We start from the raw sequence: 16823 nt of genomic DNA, 5'->3' as shown, positions 1-16823 counted from the left end.
TCGGTCAAGCTGTAGACCTTAGTCCATTTATGTCATCAAAATGATTCTAACATTCTAACATTAGAAAATGCCGGTGTCTAATAGTCCCCTCATTTCTGTAGAAATGAATGTGCCTTGAATTTCTAGAATTTAGAGAGAGTAGAGTTCAATAGCATTTTATTAAAAAAAAAACAAGACAAAAGCAAAAACAAAAACAAAAAACAAAACAAAACAGCTGGTGTAAATTATTCATTTTGACTCCACTATCAGCGAGAATAAATCAACATCCGTTTTGCCTTGTTAGTCTATAGTATTTTACAACTGAAGCCATGCAGCTTTATCTTCACTTGTCATTATCATTATTGTTATATTGTATCATGATATTATTATTAGTAGTTGTATTATTATTATTTCTGTTATTATTACTTTTAATAGAATTTAAAAATCAGTCTATTTTGTATTACCATGCCCTCATGTGTTTCTTCAGACAGGAATATAGACCTTCATACAATGGCTCCTTTGTTACTACCAGTATGTAATACATTACAAGACATTATTTCATCTGATGAAAGTGGGTTTTAAAGGGTAAAGTGTGAGGAGTGACATTAACAATCAATCTTCTCAGAAGTTACAATATTTGTTTTCGGCATATATGTTTTTCTGTGTGTTTATTCCAACAGCAGTTGAAGAACCAAAGATGTTACCACATGCAGTGCTGAACAAGGAAATTGGTTTACAGTACATGACACCTCATCTCACATTTGTCTTTATTTGTTAATGTGAGTGCTGACTCAAAAGTTGTGAAAACCATGGCCAATTCAGCTGGATACAAGCTGCGCAATGCTGCCCATAAACACCTGACAGACTCGGAGTGCACAACCCTGAAAATCTGCATAAAGCGGTTCCGTGAGACACAGTCAGTGCTGGGACTCTGCACAGCACTGCAGAAATTCCTGGACACTCCTGAGAATGTGCACATGATGACCCTCATCTTCCCCATGATCCCGGCTGACCTCCGTGTCGACTTCGACAATCTGTCACGACTCCAATTTGAATATTACAGCACTCTCGTTCGACCGAAGCTCGTTGATAAGTATAAGCTGGATAGCCCGGTGAAGAAGCCAAGTCCAAACAAAGGGAGAGAGCGAAAGTCGTCGGCTCGTGTCTTCCTGCCTGTAGAGCAGCTGCATAATATTGCAGAGGCCCGGGAACACACCATGCAGACTTTCAAGGGGCACCAGACCAACCTACAGCGAAACCACAGCCAGCAGTCCGTCGAGGTTGTTCGCTTCGCTAAGGACCACAAGCGCAGCAAGACATACCATGCAACAGAAGAGGTCCCACGTGGACGGAACACTCCAGATCCTGTGCCTGTGGTGCATTCAGAGCAACAGCCTATGGCACTGAACAACAGCCACACTAGCAGTGACTCTACCCCCAGAGTAAGGCTAGGGGAGCTCAAGCAGAATGCAACACCGAAACCACTCAAGGTTAGGGGCTTTGTCACTCTTCTAAAATATAACATTCTGTTTCATAAACTTTCTTTTATAGTTAATCAGTATTCAGCATTTAAATCATACAGGTTGTAATTTTTTTTTTTTCTGTGTGGTAATTTCCTTGAAGGGTGCTGAAAGGTTTAGAGTTCATAGAAGGAAAAAAAAAGCCAAACTTTACAGATTATCCGTATGTCACAAATTTTTTATGCACAGTATACATTCTTGTTTTATTCACAACCTATTTTTGGTAGAATGGAGTAGTATGTTATCTTTCTTTGTAGGCATTTGAAGGAGAACATAACTGAGCCTGTTGAGCCTATCAGTTCTAAACTTTCTATTACCCCCATTGAGCTATCATGTTTTTGGTAAGTCTTTTTGAAAACTATGAAATATCAAAGCACTTTACAGCAAAATTATTAGTAGTTCAAATCTTCAAAATGATTGCATTCTTTGTTATTCAACATATGTCTACCATACATTAATAAATATTTTAGTAAACTGGTATCAGGATAGTTTTAAAAAAGATAAACACAATGATGAGAGAACTATGACTGCATATAGTGTTTTTAAATATCCACCAGACATAAATAAGTCTGTCTGTGGTTGTCTACTTGTTGCAGTATTTGCTGCAATTGAACAGAAAAAAGAGCTACATCTCCTTTTCATTTCCCTCATTCAATCACAAATTTATCTATTCATGTACTTGTGTACTACTGCTTGTTTCCTTTTGACAGGTACGGAGAGTTACACTGGAAAGGAGGGAGGGCCAGTCCTTTGGGTTCTGTATCCGTGGTGGTGTGGACCTCAATACTGGTATATTTGTCTCTGAAGTGGATCCAGGTGGTCAGGCAGAAAGAAAGGTGATGTTAAAGGTGTAAAAATATGTTTCACACCGTAATCATGCCTCAGCTATATTACATTCATTCAGTTAGCCAGGGCTGCACACTAACCCATTTTTTCTGCCGGTCCGACATGTCTCTGTCGGACCGGTAGATGCCCCATTTTACCATTTTTTACCGGTCCGAACAGAAAACTTACCGGTCAACAACGGCAACCTAAAAAAAAAACATTAAATTACTTGCAAACTTATTTTCTTGCTTTTATGGACGTATACCCCCCCCCCATGTACATTTTACTGATTAATATCTTTTTAAACTTGAATTATTTATTGCACAAGAAATAAAAAAAATGAGAAAAAAAATAGAATGTTTGTTCGTGAATTACAGTGTAAAATGATAATGAAAAAAAAAATCAGATTGTATCATGCGTTTGTGACTTTTTCTAAACATCTGCGCACGAACTTGCTGCATAACCGTGATTTAATGAATTATTTTAGCTGTGATATTTTCTGATGCACGAGCTACAAGGGGTTCTTTATTTTTCTTTCGACACTCTCTTCGCATTTGTGCATGCGTTCTGAAAGGTACACGACATGCAGGGCCGAATTCGCAATCCTCTTTGCGCCCATTTCTACCTCAAATATCAGCGGGATTGTGACGATTTCATGAATTACTTCGGCTGTAACATTTTATGATGCACGCGCCAAAAGGGGTGAAAATGTGTCCTTTATTTTTTTGCCGATATAAACTCTTCGAATTTCGTAAGTGCGTTCTTAAAAGATGTACCACACGGCCGAATTCATGATACTTTTTGCGCCTATTTTTACCTCAAATATCAGCGGGATTGTGACGATTTCATGAATTACTTCGGCTGTAATCTTTTATGATTCATGCGCCAAAAGGGGTTGAAAATGTGTCCTTTATTTTTGTCCCCGCCGAACGAGTTCGAGCAGGGGACTATGAAACAGGCTCCGTACGTGTGTGTGTCCGTGTGTCCGTCCGTGCGTCCGTGTGTCCGTCCGTCCGTGCGTCCGTGTGTGATCAAAATGTTCAAAATGCTACTCCTTCGCCATTTCTAACCCGATTTTGATTCTGTTTGCTTTATATGATAGCACTACATGGGAGCTTTGAAACTTCTATAAAGAATTTCAGTTGTGACCTTTGACCTTGACCTTTGACGTATATTGTACATTTTGCTTCAAAATGCTACTCCTTCGCCATTTCTAACCCGATTTCGATTCCGTTTGCTTTATATGATGGCACTAGGTGAGGGCTTCAAAACTTCTACACAGAATTTTGACCTTTGACTTCTTTGACCTTTGACCTTGATTTTTTGCCTATATTGTACATTGGCTACAAAATGCTACTCCTTCGCCATTTCTAACCCGATTTCGATTCCGTTTGCTTTATATGATGGCACTAGGTGAGGGCTTCAAAACTTCTACACAGAATTTTGACCTTTGACTTCTTTGACCTTTGACCTTGATTTTTGACCTAAATTGTACATTTTGCTACAAAATGCTACTCCTTCGCCATTTGTAACCCGATTTCAATTCCGTTTGCTTTAAATGATGGCACTTGGTGAGGGCTTCAAAACTTCTACACAGAATTTTGACCTTTGACTTCTTTGACCTCTGACCTTGATTTTTGACCTGTATTGTACATTTTGCTATTAAATGCTACTCCTTCGCCATTTCTAACCCGATTTCGATTCCGTTTGCTTTATGTGATGGCACTAGGTGAGGGCTTCAAAACTTCTACACAGAATTTTGTCCTTTGACTTCTTTGACCTTTGACCTTGATTTTTTACCTATATTGTACATTGGCTACAAAATGCTACTCCTTCGCCATTTCTAACCCGATTTCGATTCCGTTTGCTTTATGTGATGGCACTAGGTGAGGGCTTCAAAACTTCTACATAGAATTTTGACCTTTGACTTCTTTGACCTTTGACCTTGATCTTTTTACCTATATTGTACATTTTGCTACTAAATGCTACTTCCGGCGGGGACATATATTACGCACCGCGTAATTTCTACTTTTCCTTGTTTCCCGATAAACTCTTCGAATTTCGTAAGTGCGTTCTTAAAAGATGTTCCACACCGCCGAATTCATGATACTTTTTGCGCCTATATTTCTACCTCAAATATCAGCGGGATTGTGACGATTTTATGAATTACTTCGGCTGTAGTCTTTTATGATTCACGCGCCAAAAGGGGTTGGAAAATGTGTCCTTTTATTTTTTCCCGATAAACTCTTCGAATTTCGTAAGAGCGTTCTTAAAAGATGTTCCACACCGCCGAATTCATGATACTTTTTGCGCCTATTTCTACCTCAAATATCAGCTTCGGGTGTAACTTTTTGTGATCTCATGCACGCACCAGCTAAAATGGTTGAAAATGCGTTCTTTATTTTTCTCCCCACAATCTCTTCGCATTCCGTACATAAAGGTATACGACACGGCCGAATTCACGATCCTTTTTGCGCCTATTTCTACCTCAAATATCAGCGGGATTGCGATGATTTCATGAATAACTTCGGCTGTATTCTTTCATGATGAACGCGCCAAAAGGGGTTGAAAATGTGTCCTTTATTTTTTCCCGATAAACTCTTCGAATTTCGTAAGTGCGTTCTTAAAAGATGTATGTGTACCACACAGCCGAATTCATGATACTTTTTGCGCCTATTTCTACCTCAAATATCAGCGGGATTGTGACGATTTCATGAATTATTTCGGCTGTAATCTTTTATGATTCACGCGCCAAAAGGGGTTAAAAATGTGTCCTTTTATCTTCTCCCGATAAACTCTTCGAATTTCGTAAGTGCGTTCTTAAAAGATGTTCCACACCGCCGAATTCATGATACTTTTTGCGCCTATTTCTACCTCAAATATCAGCGGAATTGTGACGATTTCATGAATTACTTCGGGTGTAATCTTTTGTTATCCACGCACCAGCTAGAATGGTTGAAAATGCGTTCTTTATTTTTCTCCCCATAATCTCTTCGCGTTTCGTACATAAAGGTATACGACACGGCCGAATTCACGATCCTTTTTGCGTCTATTTCTACCTCAGATATCAGCGGGATTGCGATGATTTCATGAATTACTAGAAATTCGGCTGTAATCTTTTATGATGAACGAGCCAATATGGGTTGAAAATGTGTCCTTTATTTTTTTCTCTTCGCATTTCGTAAATGCGTTCTTAAAAGATATACGCCAAGACCAAAATCATAATTCTTTTTGCGCCTATTGTCTCCTCAAACTTCAACGGGATTGCGATGATTTTATGAATTATTATTCGGCTATAATCTTTATGATGCACGCGCCAAAACGGGTTGAAAATGTGTCCTGTATTTTTTCCCAATAATCTCTTCACATATCGTATACATGCGTTCTTAAAAGGTAGGCCTATACGACACGGCCGAATTCACGGTCCTTTTAGCGCCTATTTCTACATCAAATATCAGCGGGATTGCGATATTTCATTAATTATTTCGGCTGTAATCTTTTGTGATACACGCGACAGAAGGGTTGAAAATAAGTTCTTTATTTTTCTCCCGATAATCTCTTCACATTTGTGAATGCGTTTTCAAAATTATACACTGCACGCAGGGCCGAATTCGAGATTCTTTTGCGCCTATTATTGTTTACTCAAATTTCAACGGGATTGCGATAATTTCATGAATTACTCTTTGGCTGTAATCTATATGATGCAAGCGCCAAAAGGGGTTGAAAATGTGTACATTATTTTTATCCCGCTAATCTACTACCATTTAGTACATGCGTTGTTAAAAGGTATACGACACGGCCGAATTCACGATCCTTTTTGCGTCTATTTCTATTTCAAATACCAGCGGGATTGTGGCGAATTCATGAATTACTTCGGATGTAATCTTTTGTAATGCACGCACCAGAAGGGTAAAAATGTGTCCTTTATTTTTCTCCCGATAATCTCGTTGCATTTGTGCATGCGTTTTTGATAACCGACACGGCATGCAGGACTGGATTCAAGATCTTTTTTGCGCCTATTTATTTCCTCAAATTTCAACGGGTTTGCGTTGATTTCATGAATTGTTATTCGGCTGTAATCTTTTATGATGCACGCACCAAATTAATATGTCCTTATTTTGTTTTCTCCTCTATAATCTCTTCGCATTTCGTACTTGTATGAGCTTTTGAAAGGTGTACGACGCGGCCGAATTCATGATCCTTTTTGGGACGATTTCTACCTGAAATATGTAAGCGGGACTGCGATGATTAATTCATGATTTTTTTTTTCTCCCTTGTATTATCTCTTTACATTTTTTAAGGGCCGATTTCGTGATCCTTTTTGCGCCTATCTTCATTATGAGACCATTCTGAACGAATAAAAATATTCATTTACTGTATCGCTGAATATAGAATATGTTTTTACTTTTTCTAAAAATCGGCACAAGTAAAAAAGTTCTAACATGTCAACTGCCACGCAGCTGCGAAGCCGGGATCGGATCGATCTTGCGTTAAAAAAAAAAAAAAAAATCATGAGTAAAATGACCCAGAAATGCGTGCGCTTCTATCAATGCTTCTTGTCTGGCATGACCGCCGATCGCAAGCAAACGAACAAACAAAACGGGATCGGGGAAACAATCCATGCATTTCAACAGTTACATTGTACCGTACATCCTTTGCATGTATTGCATAGCATGGCAGTGCGTGAGCAGCGCCAATGCGCAAGCGAGCGCGAATAACTGGTCGACTGCTAGTGCTCAAAACTAATATACAATTGTATGTTTACTTTACAAATTGCACCGGTAGACATATTCGAAAACTTGCGTAAAACGTGTTGAACAATGCGATATCTTGCATTCTGTTTCTCCCTGATCGGGGCTGATCTTTTTCTTTCTACTGACCCCGCCAATGCTTTTTTTTTACTGGTCATGTCGGACCGGTAACTTGTGGATTTCCTGAAAAGTTACCGGTCCGACAGTGACTTTTGCCGGTCTTGACCGTCGGACCGGCGCCAGTGTGCAGCCCTGAGTTAGCTTTATTTTGATCTGTTATGTATTTATTTCTCTTTATTTTTAACATTTTATTTAATTTGGTGTGTGTGTTTTTTCTACAAATTTGATTTATAAAAATTGAAGAAAGAAAAAAAAGAGATGCATGCTTGTCAAGGTAGTGAAATCAAAACTTCTTGTTGTTCACAAGCATATTGAGCTAGGAATGATTTGCTACTTTGAGTAAATGTTGGTACTTTATGGTTGTGTTGAACATATCATATGGGAAAGAAGTCCAGAGCTTTGTGAGGTATATACATAATCAAATTAAAATGGTTTTGAATTGACCTTGTGCAGACAACTTGCCATATCGAACAGTGTGTTACAGGAGAATCCTGTTTGTACTTGATAATACAGTCACACTGAGTGATTCAGTCTGAACTTTGAATCTGGGGCATTTTAGTATTAAACTCAAATAATTCTTTTGCAGAATATTTGCTGAAGATGTTTTATGTTTTTGTTGTGGTGCAAAAAAAAAAAAAGTTTCCTTGTGCAAGTTGAAATCCTGTCAGAGGAGTCTTCACTGTCACATGTACTGTATAGAAGATGTGTTTCCATGGTTTGTAGAATACTCCTTTCTCTGCTATACTTAACTTGCTTTTTGTTTGATGTCAGCCCACAGTTGTATGGTTCTACAGTATCGTACAACCCGCACTTCTTATGTTTAATCTCTTCCTACATTTGCAGGGGATGAAAGTTGGAGAGAGAATCCTGAAAGTAAACAACATTGTATTCAAGAACATCACCCACTCGCAAGCAGTTGTGGCAATCAAGTCTGCTCCTAGAATCCATGTGTACCTGGCACCTCTTGGCCAAATGCCTGGCTCTGTCAACAACACACCAAGGTCAGAACAAGCCTTTATTTGTGATACTAACAGTACTCCTGAAGTGGCACCCTGTATTAATCTCCTCTCTTCCTCCTGCGTACAGAATGGACTATCTGTGAGATGATTTGATCCAAGGTGATAAGTTTCAAATGTGCAGTGAAATTCATAAAAACTTAATTAATGTATTTTTTCATTCCAAAATAGGATGAGATAAAAGTCATTTGATATCTCTTGCACATGTCACCCTTGAATAGATTGTTTGTAAAGACAACATCTTCCACTAAAGATTACAAGGTTGTGTTGAGAGCTTATTTCTGCCTGCATTTCAAACTTAGTGTGTCCCTTTTTTAGATCTATTATTGTTTCTTCTTTCCCCATTCAGGCCATCGTTAGTGTCTGGGACCAATCTCGGGAGCCAGCAGTGGCTCGGCAGCAGTCAAGAGCTCAGTCAGGAGGAAACCAAGACGGCCAAGGGTCGGAAAGTGACCATTCTAGCTGAGGAGGATGGATGGCTGGGATTCAGTATCAGAGGGTAAGATCCTTCTCCTTTTCAAATATTAGTAGAAGTCTTCATGAATGAAGGTTCTAGGGCTTAGCCTTTCTATGCCTCATATAAGTTGGATCCTTCGACCAATGAGGATTTGTGCAGCTCTAGCCTAGAATCAATTTGCCATATATAAAGATCAAATGGTTGTAGGCTTCATAAGATCTGCAACTATAAATAAGATGTGATATAGAGTTGTTATCAGTTTGTATGGAGAAGCAACATGGAAACCCCAAAGTCTAACCTGAGCAATGCTTTAAAATCCAGGATATCTGAATTCATTAAATTATTCTTTATGTGTGTGAGTATCTTAATACATAAAACTGTGGATATGTGAGATGCATAGAGGGGTTTGTCCTGGAATGGCTTAACCCTAAAAAGACTGGGCTATTTTGGTAGCTTGAAAGACTGGGGGGGGGGGGGGGGCCTAAAGGGCCCCCTCTTAAGATCTCGGCCGTGGATCGCGCGATCGCCGCGAAAATTTGCACAATGGTAGTGTGCGATGTAATCTAGAAGATCGTATATTCAAATTTTACAAAATAGTCTTCTTTTATTTTATTTTGATTAATTATGCTAATTTATGCGAGAAATCAGACTCTTTGATCTAAATAAGTAAATAAAGCTCCAAAAGTGCTCATTTCTGGTCTAATTATTCTTAGTGGCATTCTTAGCAAATGTACTTGAAAAAAAAATTCGGTATCAAAATTAATTTCTTATCTATTTTATTGTTTTATGAATTTCTCATGTATTTCTTTGTTTTTTCGACCTTTTGTTTTTGTTGTTTTTTTAACAAAATTTGTGGCAGACACTTTTTGAAGCATAATATTGCTAAAACAAATTAATTTTAGCCATTGAGAGTAAAAATAAGCATATTTATATGAGCCATGTGAAAAAACTCAATTTGCATTGACTTTATACACAAAATCACATTTTTGAGCCATTTTGGCCTCACGTGCATGTACAAAAAGTTATGTAACTTCAGAACCGTACCCCTGGGCGTCACAAATTTGGTGTCAAAATGTGCGGGAAACTCAAAAGAAAAAAGTCATAGAGCATCGCGGCGAGAGCATTGCGTGTTGCAGAGTAATCGCGCGAAATGTCGAGGGGGGGGGGGCCTTTTAGGCCCCCCCCCCCCAGTTTTTTTAGGGTTAATGATGTGTGTGCATAGTTTGAAATTTTATAAAGTTCTGATCTTGATATTCCCATAAGGTCATCTATCTAGCAGTCTCAAATTAATCACACATGATGTGATGATTTGCCAAGAAGTTGAACATACTGTTCTTGTGTGTTTGTCTCTCAGTCATGATTGCTTAATTTTTTTTGTATTTTATTTTTGTATTTTTTTTTTTTTTTACTATAGAAAGAGCACATTTATGGCAATTTCTTGAATAAGAATATATTGGTACACACCATTTTGAATTCTTATTTTAAAGAACTTCAAAACCTAACGGAAATGGTACTCTGCTGATATTTACTTTTCATTCATTGTGTGTAATTCAGTGGCATGGATCAGAATATAGATGTGTCAGTGGCCAGCGTTGATCCGTCGTCACCAGCAGACCGAGCTGGCTTGAAGAAAGGGGAGCTGATTTCAAGAGTGAGTTTTGATCTTGTATGCCGTCTTTCATTCTCTAGAAGGAGATGAAGCAAGAACAATATTGATATAGATTTGAAAAGCATCCTGCTGCTTGTAACTATGTTATGAATTCAGGCGCAGTCATCTTAATTATTTTGCCAGGAAGACCGCTTGTAAGAAAATTTATCTAGAAAATACACTCTAGCACATTTTGCTACTGTGTACTGCACTTTGTATTCTGAGAAGGACCTCTATTCTTGTTTCGGTAATTGTGATGACAGTGGAACTAAGATCATTCACAGCATGATAATTGTATGCAAGCAGTTGAAATATTTGAGTGTGTGCATACTTTGGTATAAAAGATGGGATGATGTTTATGAAAATATCTCATTTTTCTTGCTCTCTCTCTCTCTCTCTCTCTCTCTCTCACTCTTTCTCTTTAATTTCACATACTCTTTAAAAAAGGAGAGGTGAGATAAAAAAATAAACAAAATTCTGAATTATGAGACTATTTTCTTCAGAAAAATCACACCTTTCTTACACTGCACTGCATGATTCTTGTATAGTATTCAGTGTCAAGTAGGAATGATGTTCACCATAGTTTTTTACATTTTACCAAGGAAAATTCAGACTTCTTTTGATATTTGTCTTCTGGTGATATCTTCAAGGTTAATGGGGCTGATGTATCAGGATTAGAGCACATGCAGATTGTCAACCTGGTCTTGTCTGCCAGTATTGTAGTACTCCATGTCAAACCAGGTAAGTGATGGCTAATATTCACAATCTGTGTAGTATTGTATGAAACACTGCCAACATATTTAAAGGTGCTCTTATCACTACAATTCCATCAAGTAATGAAATTCACCATACTGGTAGTCTGGCACTTAACAAATGAGTTAGATACAATAACCATTTTATAAGTCTTTATTTTACGAAGTAGGTCATGTTTCACTGTTATTCATGTAGTGTGTATTTGATTGAGAGATGCTATCATGTCAAAGATGTGTGTCTAATAGCAGTTACAACTTTAGCGAGGTTGCATGCACTTATGGTGCTATACTCGTGTAAAAGAGGAATTTGAAACTGTGGTGCACCAATATCAGCAAACTCTGTGGCAAGTTTCATGCTGTATAGTATGTGTCAGTCAGGGACATATTACCACTGAACACACTACCTCGGAGACTGCTTAGTCCCACTAAGTATATTTCCTGTTTGCACTTTATTTCCAGCTTCAAGGAAGTCATCCCAAAGCAGTGACCACACATCAAAGATGAGAGCTCGCCATGTGTCCTCCAGCTCATCTACTGGGGGAAAGAGCTGTAAGGATGGTGAGTATTCCGCTCAATGTAATTAAAAGAAAAGAAAAAAAAGGAATTAATAATTTTCTTAAGGACTGAGAAACAGCAATCAAGTATATCATGTGATGTTTGAAAGTTTGCCTGGAGACCTGAGGAAGTGAAGTTTGCGGTAACATCATGTTTACTGTTGTATGTAGTCCTTATAAGGACTGTAAGGACTAGGTATATTATGTCATTTGAAGTTGCACTGATCAAGCTTATGCTAATTGAGAGGTGTCTGAGGTAAGCCCAGAGATTTGTTTTGGTTCACACGCTGAAAGGGAATATTGCTGAGCTTTTTATGTACATGTTCTTTAATATCTCTGTATCAGCCACATGTATGTGTCAGATACGACAACATGCATATCTACCAGTAGTGTCTTTTACCATGTCATTTTATGTAACACTTTGCATAAAGATTTAAATTTCTTTCTTTTTTTTTCTTTTTTTTTTTTTGGGGGGGGGGGGGTGAGGATACTGGCTAAAGCACTGTGAGACTACAATTTTGGTATTGATGATAAGACTGCTCCCTTCAGATGTTAACCCCTGGTGTTGTGATCCTTCTTTTGCAGCCCCTAAAATAGATGTGGATGTCAGTCCTACCCGCACTACAAGGAGACGTGGCCCAAAGTCTCCAATACCTGAAACTGACATGGAGATTGCACAGTTTGTTGCTGTAAGTAGTATAATAGAATTTCTGTTTGTGTTATGTGTGTATGTTTGTATGTCACTGTGTGTTTGTCTTTCTGATACTGTACGAGCTGAAATTTTCGCGGTGGTTTTATTTTCGCGAATTTCGCGAATCGCCTTTGAACCGCGAAAATAACAACACGCGAAAATAATAATGCGCAAATAGTTATGATCAGTTAGACCGTCGCAACCGCGAAATTAACAACACGCGCAAATGTCCTCCAAGAAGCAATTCGCGAAAATATCTGTACGCGAAAATGTCAGCTCGTACAGTAACAAAGGGTACAGGCTTAGCTTTTAGATTTTCATGACGTTCTTAAACTGATTGCACCAATGCCTGACCCCTGTTTCCTAATACTCTTGGTTAACTGAAGCATACAACCCCAGCAGTCTGCCTCAAATCAGGTTTGCTTATAATTCTTTAACTGATATTTGGTATTTCTATATAAATCTGTTGGTAAATAATCCAGTAATTTCAGTTATTTCCATGACTTTTCTCACCATCAGGAGATGCAGTCAACACCACCTGTTTGCACGTCTACACCACTTCCACCTGATGATGACCCGAGGCTAATCAAGAATAGGAACCAGTACCTGCGAGAGAGGTACAATGGTACAGCGACTGATGAGACTACCATCCTGCAGATGATGAGAGCACGCGATGAGATCGAGCCACTTCATCTGGACCTCAACCTGTCCAACATCTCTGGCAGGTCGGTGGGCCAGGATACCACTGCAAGGAATCTCGGCTCCCACCCAGGAAATGCTGGCCAGAAGGAGAGTCCCAGGAGACGCTCCAAGTTTGAGCAAGGCACCATCAGGATGAACCTGGCCAACCCTTCTGACAAGGAAGCCATGAAGGAGGCGAAACTGATCAACATTGACATCGATATCGATGGGGATGGCGACAATCATGTGGCCGTTGCACAGCGTGTACATGTCAAGGATCTCTTTGAACAAAAGCAGGAGACAAATCGGCGGCACAGCCCATTGCCCGGTCAACTCAAGAAAGAGGTGGATATTCCAGATGGCTACACACCACGAATGAACATTCTTAGCAGTCCCTACACGCACTACGACCGGGAGAGACAGATCAAGGCAGATGCGCTGTCCCCGTCATCTAAAGACTTGAAGAGCGCCGTAGGGACAGCCTCCAGTCAGATCAGAAAGGAGTTGAGTGGGAAGCATCCTGTTATGACCACCTGTAACCTTCCCCCTTCTCCTCACATGGCTGCAAACCGCTCTGGTTCCAGTCCAGTGTCAAAGTTCATCCACAAAGTGCTGCGTAGGGGAAGCGGTGGGAAGGAACTCCTCAAGGGCCAGGGGGACGGTCAGTCCAGCAGTGCAGGAAGCAGGGAATCCCTCAACAGTGGATACGGGAGCTTGAAGCTGGGTAAGATAGAATCTTCATCCAGCCTGGGACGAACAGCATATGACCTTATGAAGATGGGTGCTTCTGATTTGAGCTCCGCTGATGGTGACTGATCTGGAAAGGCAACAAATCTGCACAGAAGTATTGATCCCTTGGGGGGAAAAAAATTTGTAGGACAGTATGAAGAAATCGAACAAACGGTCAGGTAGCAATATTGATGTGATCTGTCTCAGGCTGAATGGCACTTTATAAAGGCCTCTGCCTTGCAAGAAGCAAAGGAAAATATTGGCCATCATGCATGTTTGGACGCCTATTCACTATTCTTCATTCCTGTTTTATGTGTTAGATTTGGAAAACCACTGCCAAAACACAGAATGTGTGAGTTATATGTTGCTATTTGGACAAATCTTTGAGTGAAAAGTGATAATGAACAAAAGGCATTTATGCAAATCAGTGCTGTCCTCAGAACATGCTGTCCTCGGTGTTTACAGTTGTCTGCGTGGCATGTGTTAGGTCTTCTTAGCATTCTGAATTCACTACAAATCAGTTCCACATTTTCTGTAGCTGTGGAGGACTATCCATACATTTCTATTTTACTGCTGTACAGATAGTAAACTCTGATGCGATCTTATGTGGTATTTTGTATTTGAGGGATATACGTTGATGTGAAAGTACCTTTAGCAACAGAGATTTTGTTTGATTGTAAAGACTTAGAGAAAGCCTTACAATGTTTGTGGTGCTTAGAGCCTACCATGACACATTTCGTTTGAGTTTATGTGAGGCAGATATACCACAGTCATTTTCACAACCTTGACGTAGCATATTTGAGGACCATTAGATAATATTCATGGAATTGTTTCCTTCTAATAATGGGCAGGAAATCCCTGTTTGATAATCAGATATGAGGACATACAATATATGAAATGGACAGTCCATTTGTGCTTTTTTGATAGCATTGCCCCGTATGTGACTCACACTAACTGTATCATGTCAGTTTTCCAATATTTGATAATTTGCCAGGGGCTTTTTCTGTATTCCAGGGTGTAAGACTTACCTCACTTTATTAACGAACAATTCCTTGTTCTTCCAGACTAGGTATATTACATTTCCTTCATGTTCAGAATTTGCAAGCTGTGCTGTGGAATAATCCACAATAAATGCTGTACATTCACTGCTGTGTTTGCTAGGCCAACCACTGACTGAGCTTGTTATGCATTCTGTGCCAGATTACATAATATTGTGCTGTAAGATTGATTTCATGTACTCACAAAGAATACTCTGGAATGTTAATCGTGTCGTAGTACAAAAGTACTCAAATCTTTCTGCACAGATTTCAATTTCTTGTAGGAAATAAGGAAAAAAAAATGTCAGACAAAGTAAGAACAATATCTGAAAGTCTGTAAGGTCTTCTGTGTTTATGTCAAATACTGTATACGCCATATATTTCGCGAGTCTAAATTTTCGCGAATCGGGAATTCCTGACGATTTCGCGAGTGGTAAAATTTGCGATTGTGGAGTCCTGTACTGAACGGAGATTTATGTACACGCGTACATCACATAACATTGAGAATAGAGTTGATGTTTTCGCGTGTCTTTAATTTCGCGAATAGCACCCGACTCGCGAAATTCGCGAAATATTTGGCGTATACAGTGGTAGAAAGCCCATTGTATTGAGTGTAATGTTATCATAGGAGGCTGAAAAATAATATTCCTATGTTTTGTGTATGGTCATTCTGTAGTGGATGTAAAGAGGCTGGTTCACCCTTTTGTGGTGCTTAGTAGCATCATTTACATTCCTTGCAGCATATTGTCAGTAGCGACGAATCAGTTGTGCTATGTATGTGTTTCTGTGGTGTATGCTATGTAACCCTGATGATATGTGAACTGTAATAGTAAAGCCTCTTTGTAATAAGCTGAAATGTCCTTAATACTGTGCATTGTATTACTGTATTCATGGATGAAGTATCATGTTGGATGTATCGCAGCATTGTATTCTCGTATTCTCGTATTCTAAACAAATAGTGTTTGTGACACCTTGAAGCTTGACATGCAATAACATTGAAACTCGCTTTTTATTCTGTGTAATAGCCGATGTTCTTATATTTAACACTACATTTTGTAAATGAGAAAAATATGAAGCACAGTTTTAGGACCACAGTCTATTCATGGGACGCTTCCTTGATAAAGACGCATCTCTTTGCAATGTGACTTACCATTGACATGAAATGTCAGTGGACACAAATGTTATCAAAAAAATGTACATGTATGTACCAGGCTGCAGGTCAAATGTTATACATTTGTACTACTGACATAAATGGAATGAAGAAAAATTGATCAAATCTTCTGACATAATGTAGAGGCACTGCTCCAAAGAAATATACCCTGGCATGTGGAAGAAATGGATATGGAGTTTGTGTAATAGAGAAGTAATGATACACTAGGTTGTCTGTATGTATTCATTGGATTCCAGAGTGTCGTCAAATATCTTGATTTGTGCTTAACAACATTGACTTCAGATTTTTCAGTGGTAGTACAATACAAGTATTCCCTTTCAGGTCATTCTTGAACAAATTACTAGCACCACTTTGCTTTACATGCAATTTCACCTATCATTTGTTGAATATGAGTTACTGCTTCTTCATACAAATCTATTGTTTCAACATCCTTGAAGTGTCTAGAGTTATTTCATCTTCACATAGCAGAAAAACATACATAGACATGACAAGATTAATATACAGTTTATCAGGAGATGGTTTCCATCATTGCGTTCTCAAAGTTATTATTCAAATGATGAGTACTGATAATGAGTATGTGACAACGTTTGTGTATTTTCCTGCTGGCGAATGTACACAGTAAGTGAAAATCATGTATAATTGTATTATAACTAATTCACCTTTTGTAACCAAGAGTGCAAAACTCTTATACCAACAGTTTCATTGTGTTTCAGATGTGAATAGTTGTTAATGGATTGAAAGGAACTAGCTCGTAATCAGAGATAGCCAAATAAATTGAAATCAATCAATGAAATTTCAAGGATGTCATTTTTTTTTTTTTTTTTACTGTAAGAGATGGAAAGGGAGAGAGAGAGAAAAGACTTTGAGATAGCTTCAAAGCCATGTGTAACAT

The 16823-nt window shown here is 38.7% G+C and overlaps 1 protein-coding gene across 1 annotated transcript; it reads left to right on the top strand.

Moving 5' to 3' along the window:
- The first annotated feature begins 666 nt into the window (after positions 1-666).
- On the top strand, positions 667-16724 carry LOC140246130 (uncharacterized). The gene is made up of 9 exons (XM_072325569.1): positions 667-1469; positions 2210-2335; positions 8039-8196; positions 8561-8710; positions 10223-10319; positions 10967-11057; positions 11528-11626; positions 12208-12311; positions 12833-16724. Exons 1-9 carry the CDS (start codon positions 789-791, stop codon positions 13808-13810), a joined length of 2484 nt encoding a protein of 827 aa, XP_072181670.1. The 5' UTR covers positions 667-788; the 3' UTR covers positions 13811-16724.
- Positions 16725-16823: the final 99 nt, after the last annotated feature.

This window comes from Diadema setosum, chromosome 2 (assembly GCF_964275005.1).
Source record: "Diadema setosum chromosome 2, eeDiaSeto1, whole genome shotgun sequence".
Taxonomy (NCBI): Eukaryota; Metazoa; Echinodermata; class Echinoidea; order Diadematoida; family Diadematidae; genus Diadema; species Diadema setosum.
This window is presented reverse-complemented; position numbering and strand designations above follow the sequence as displayed.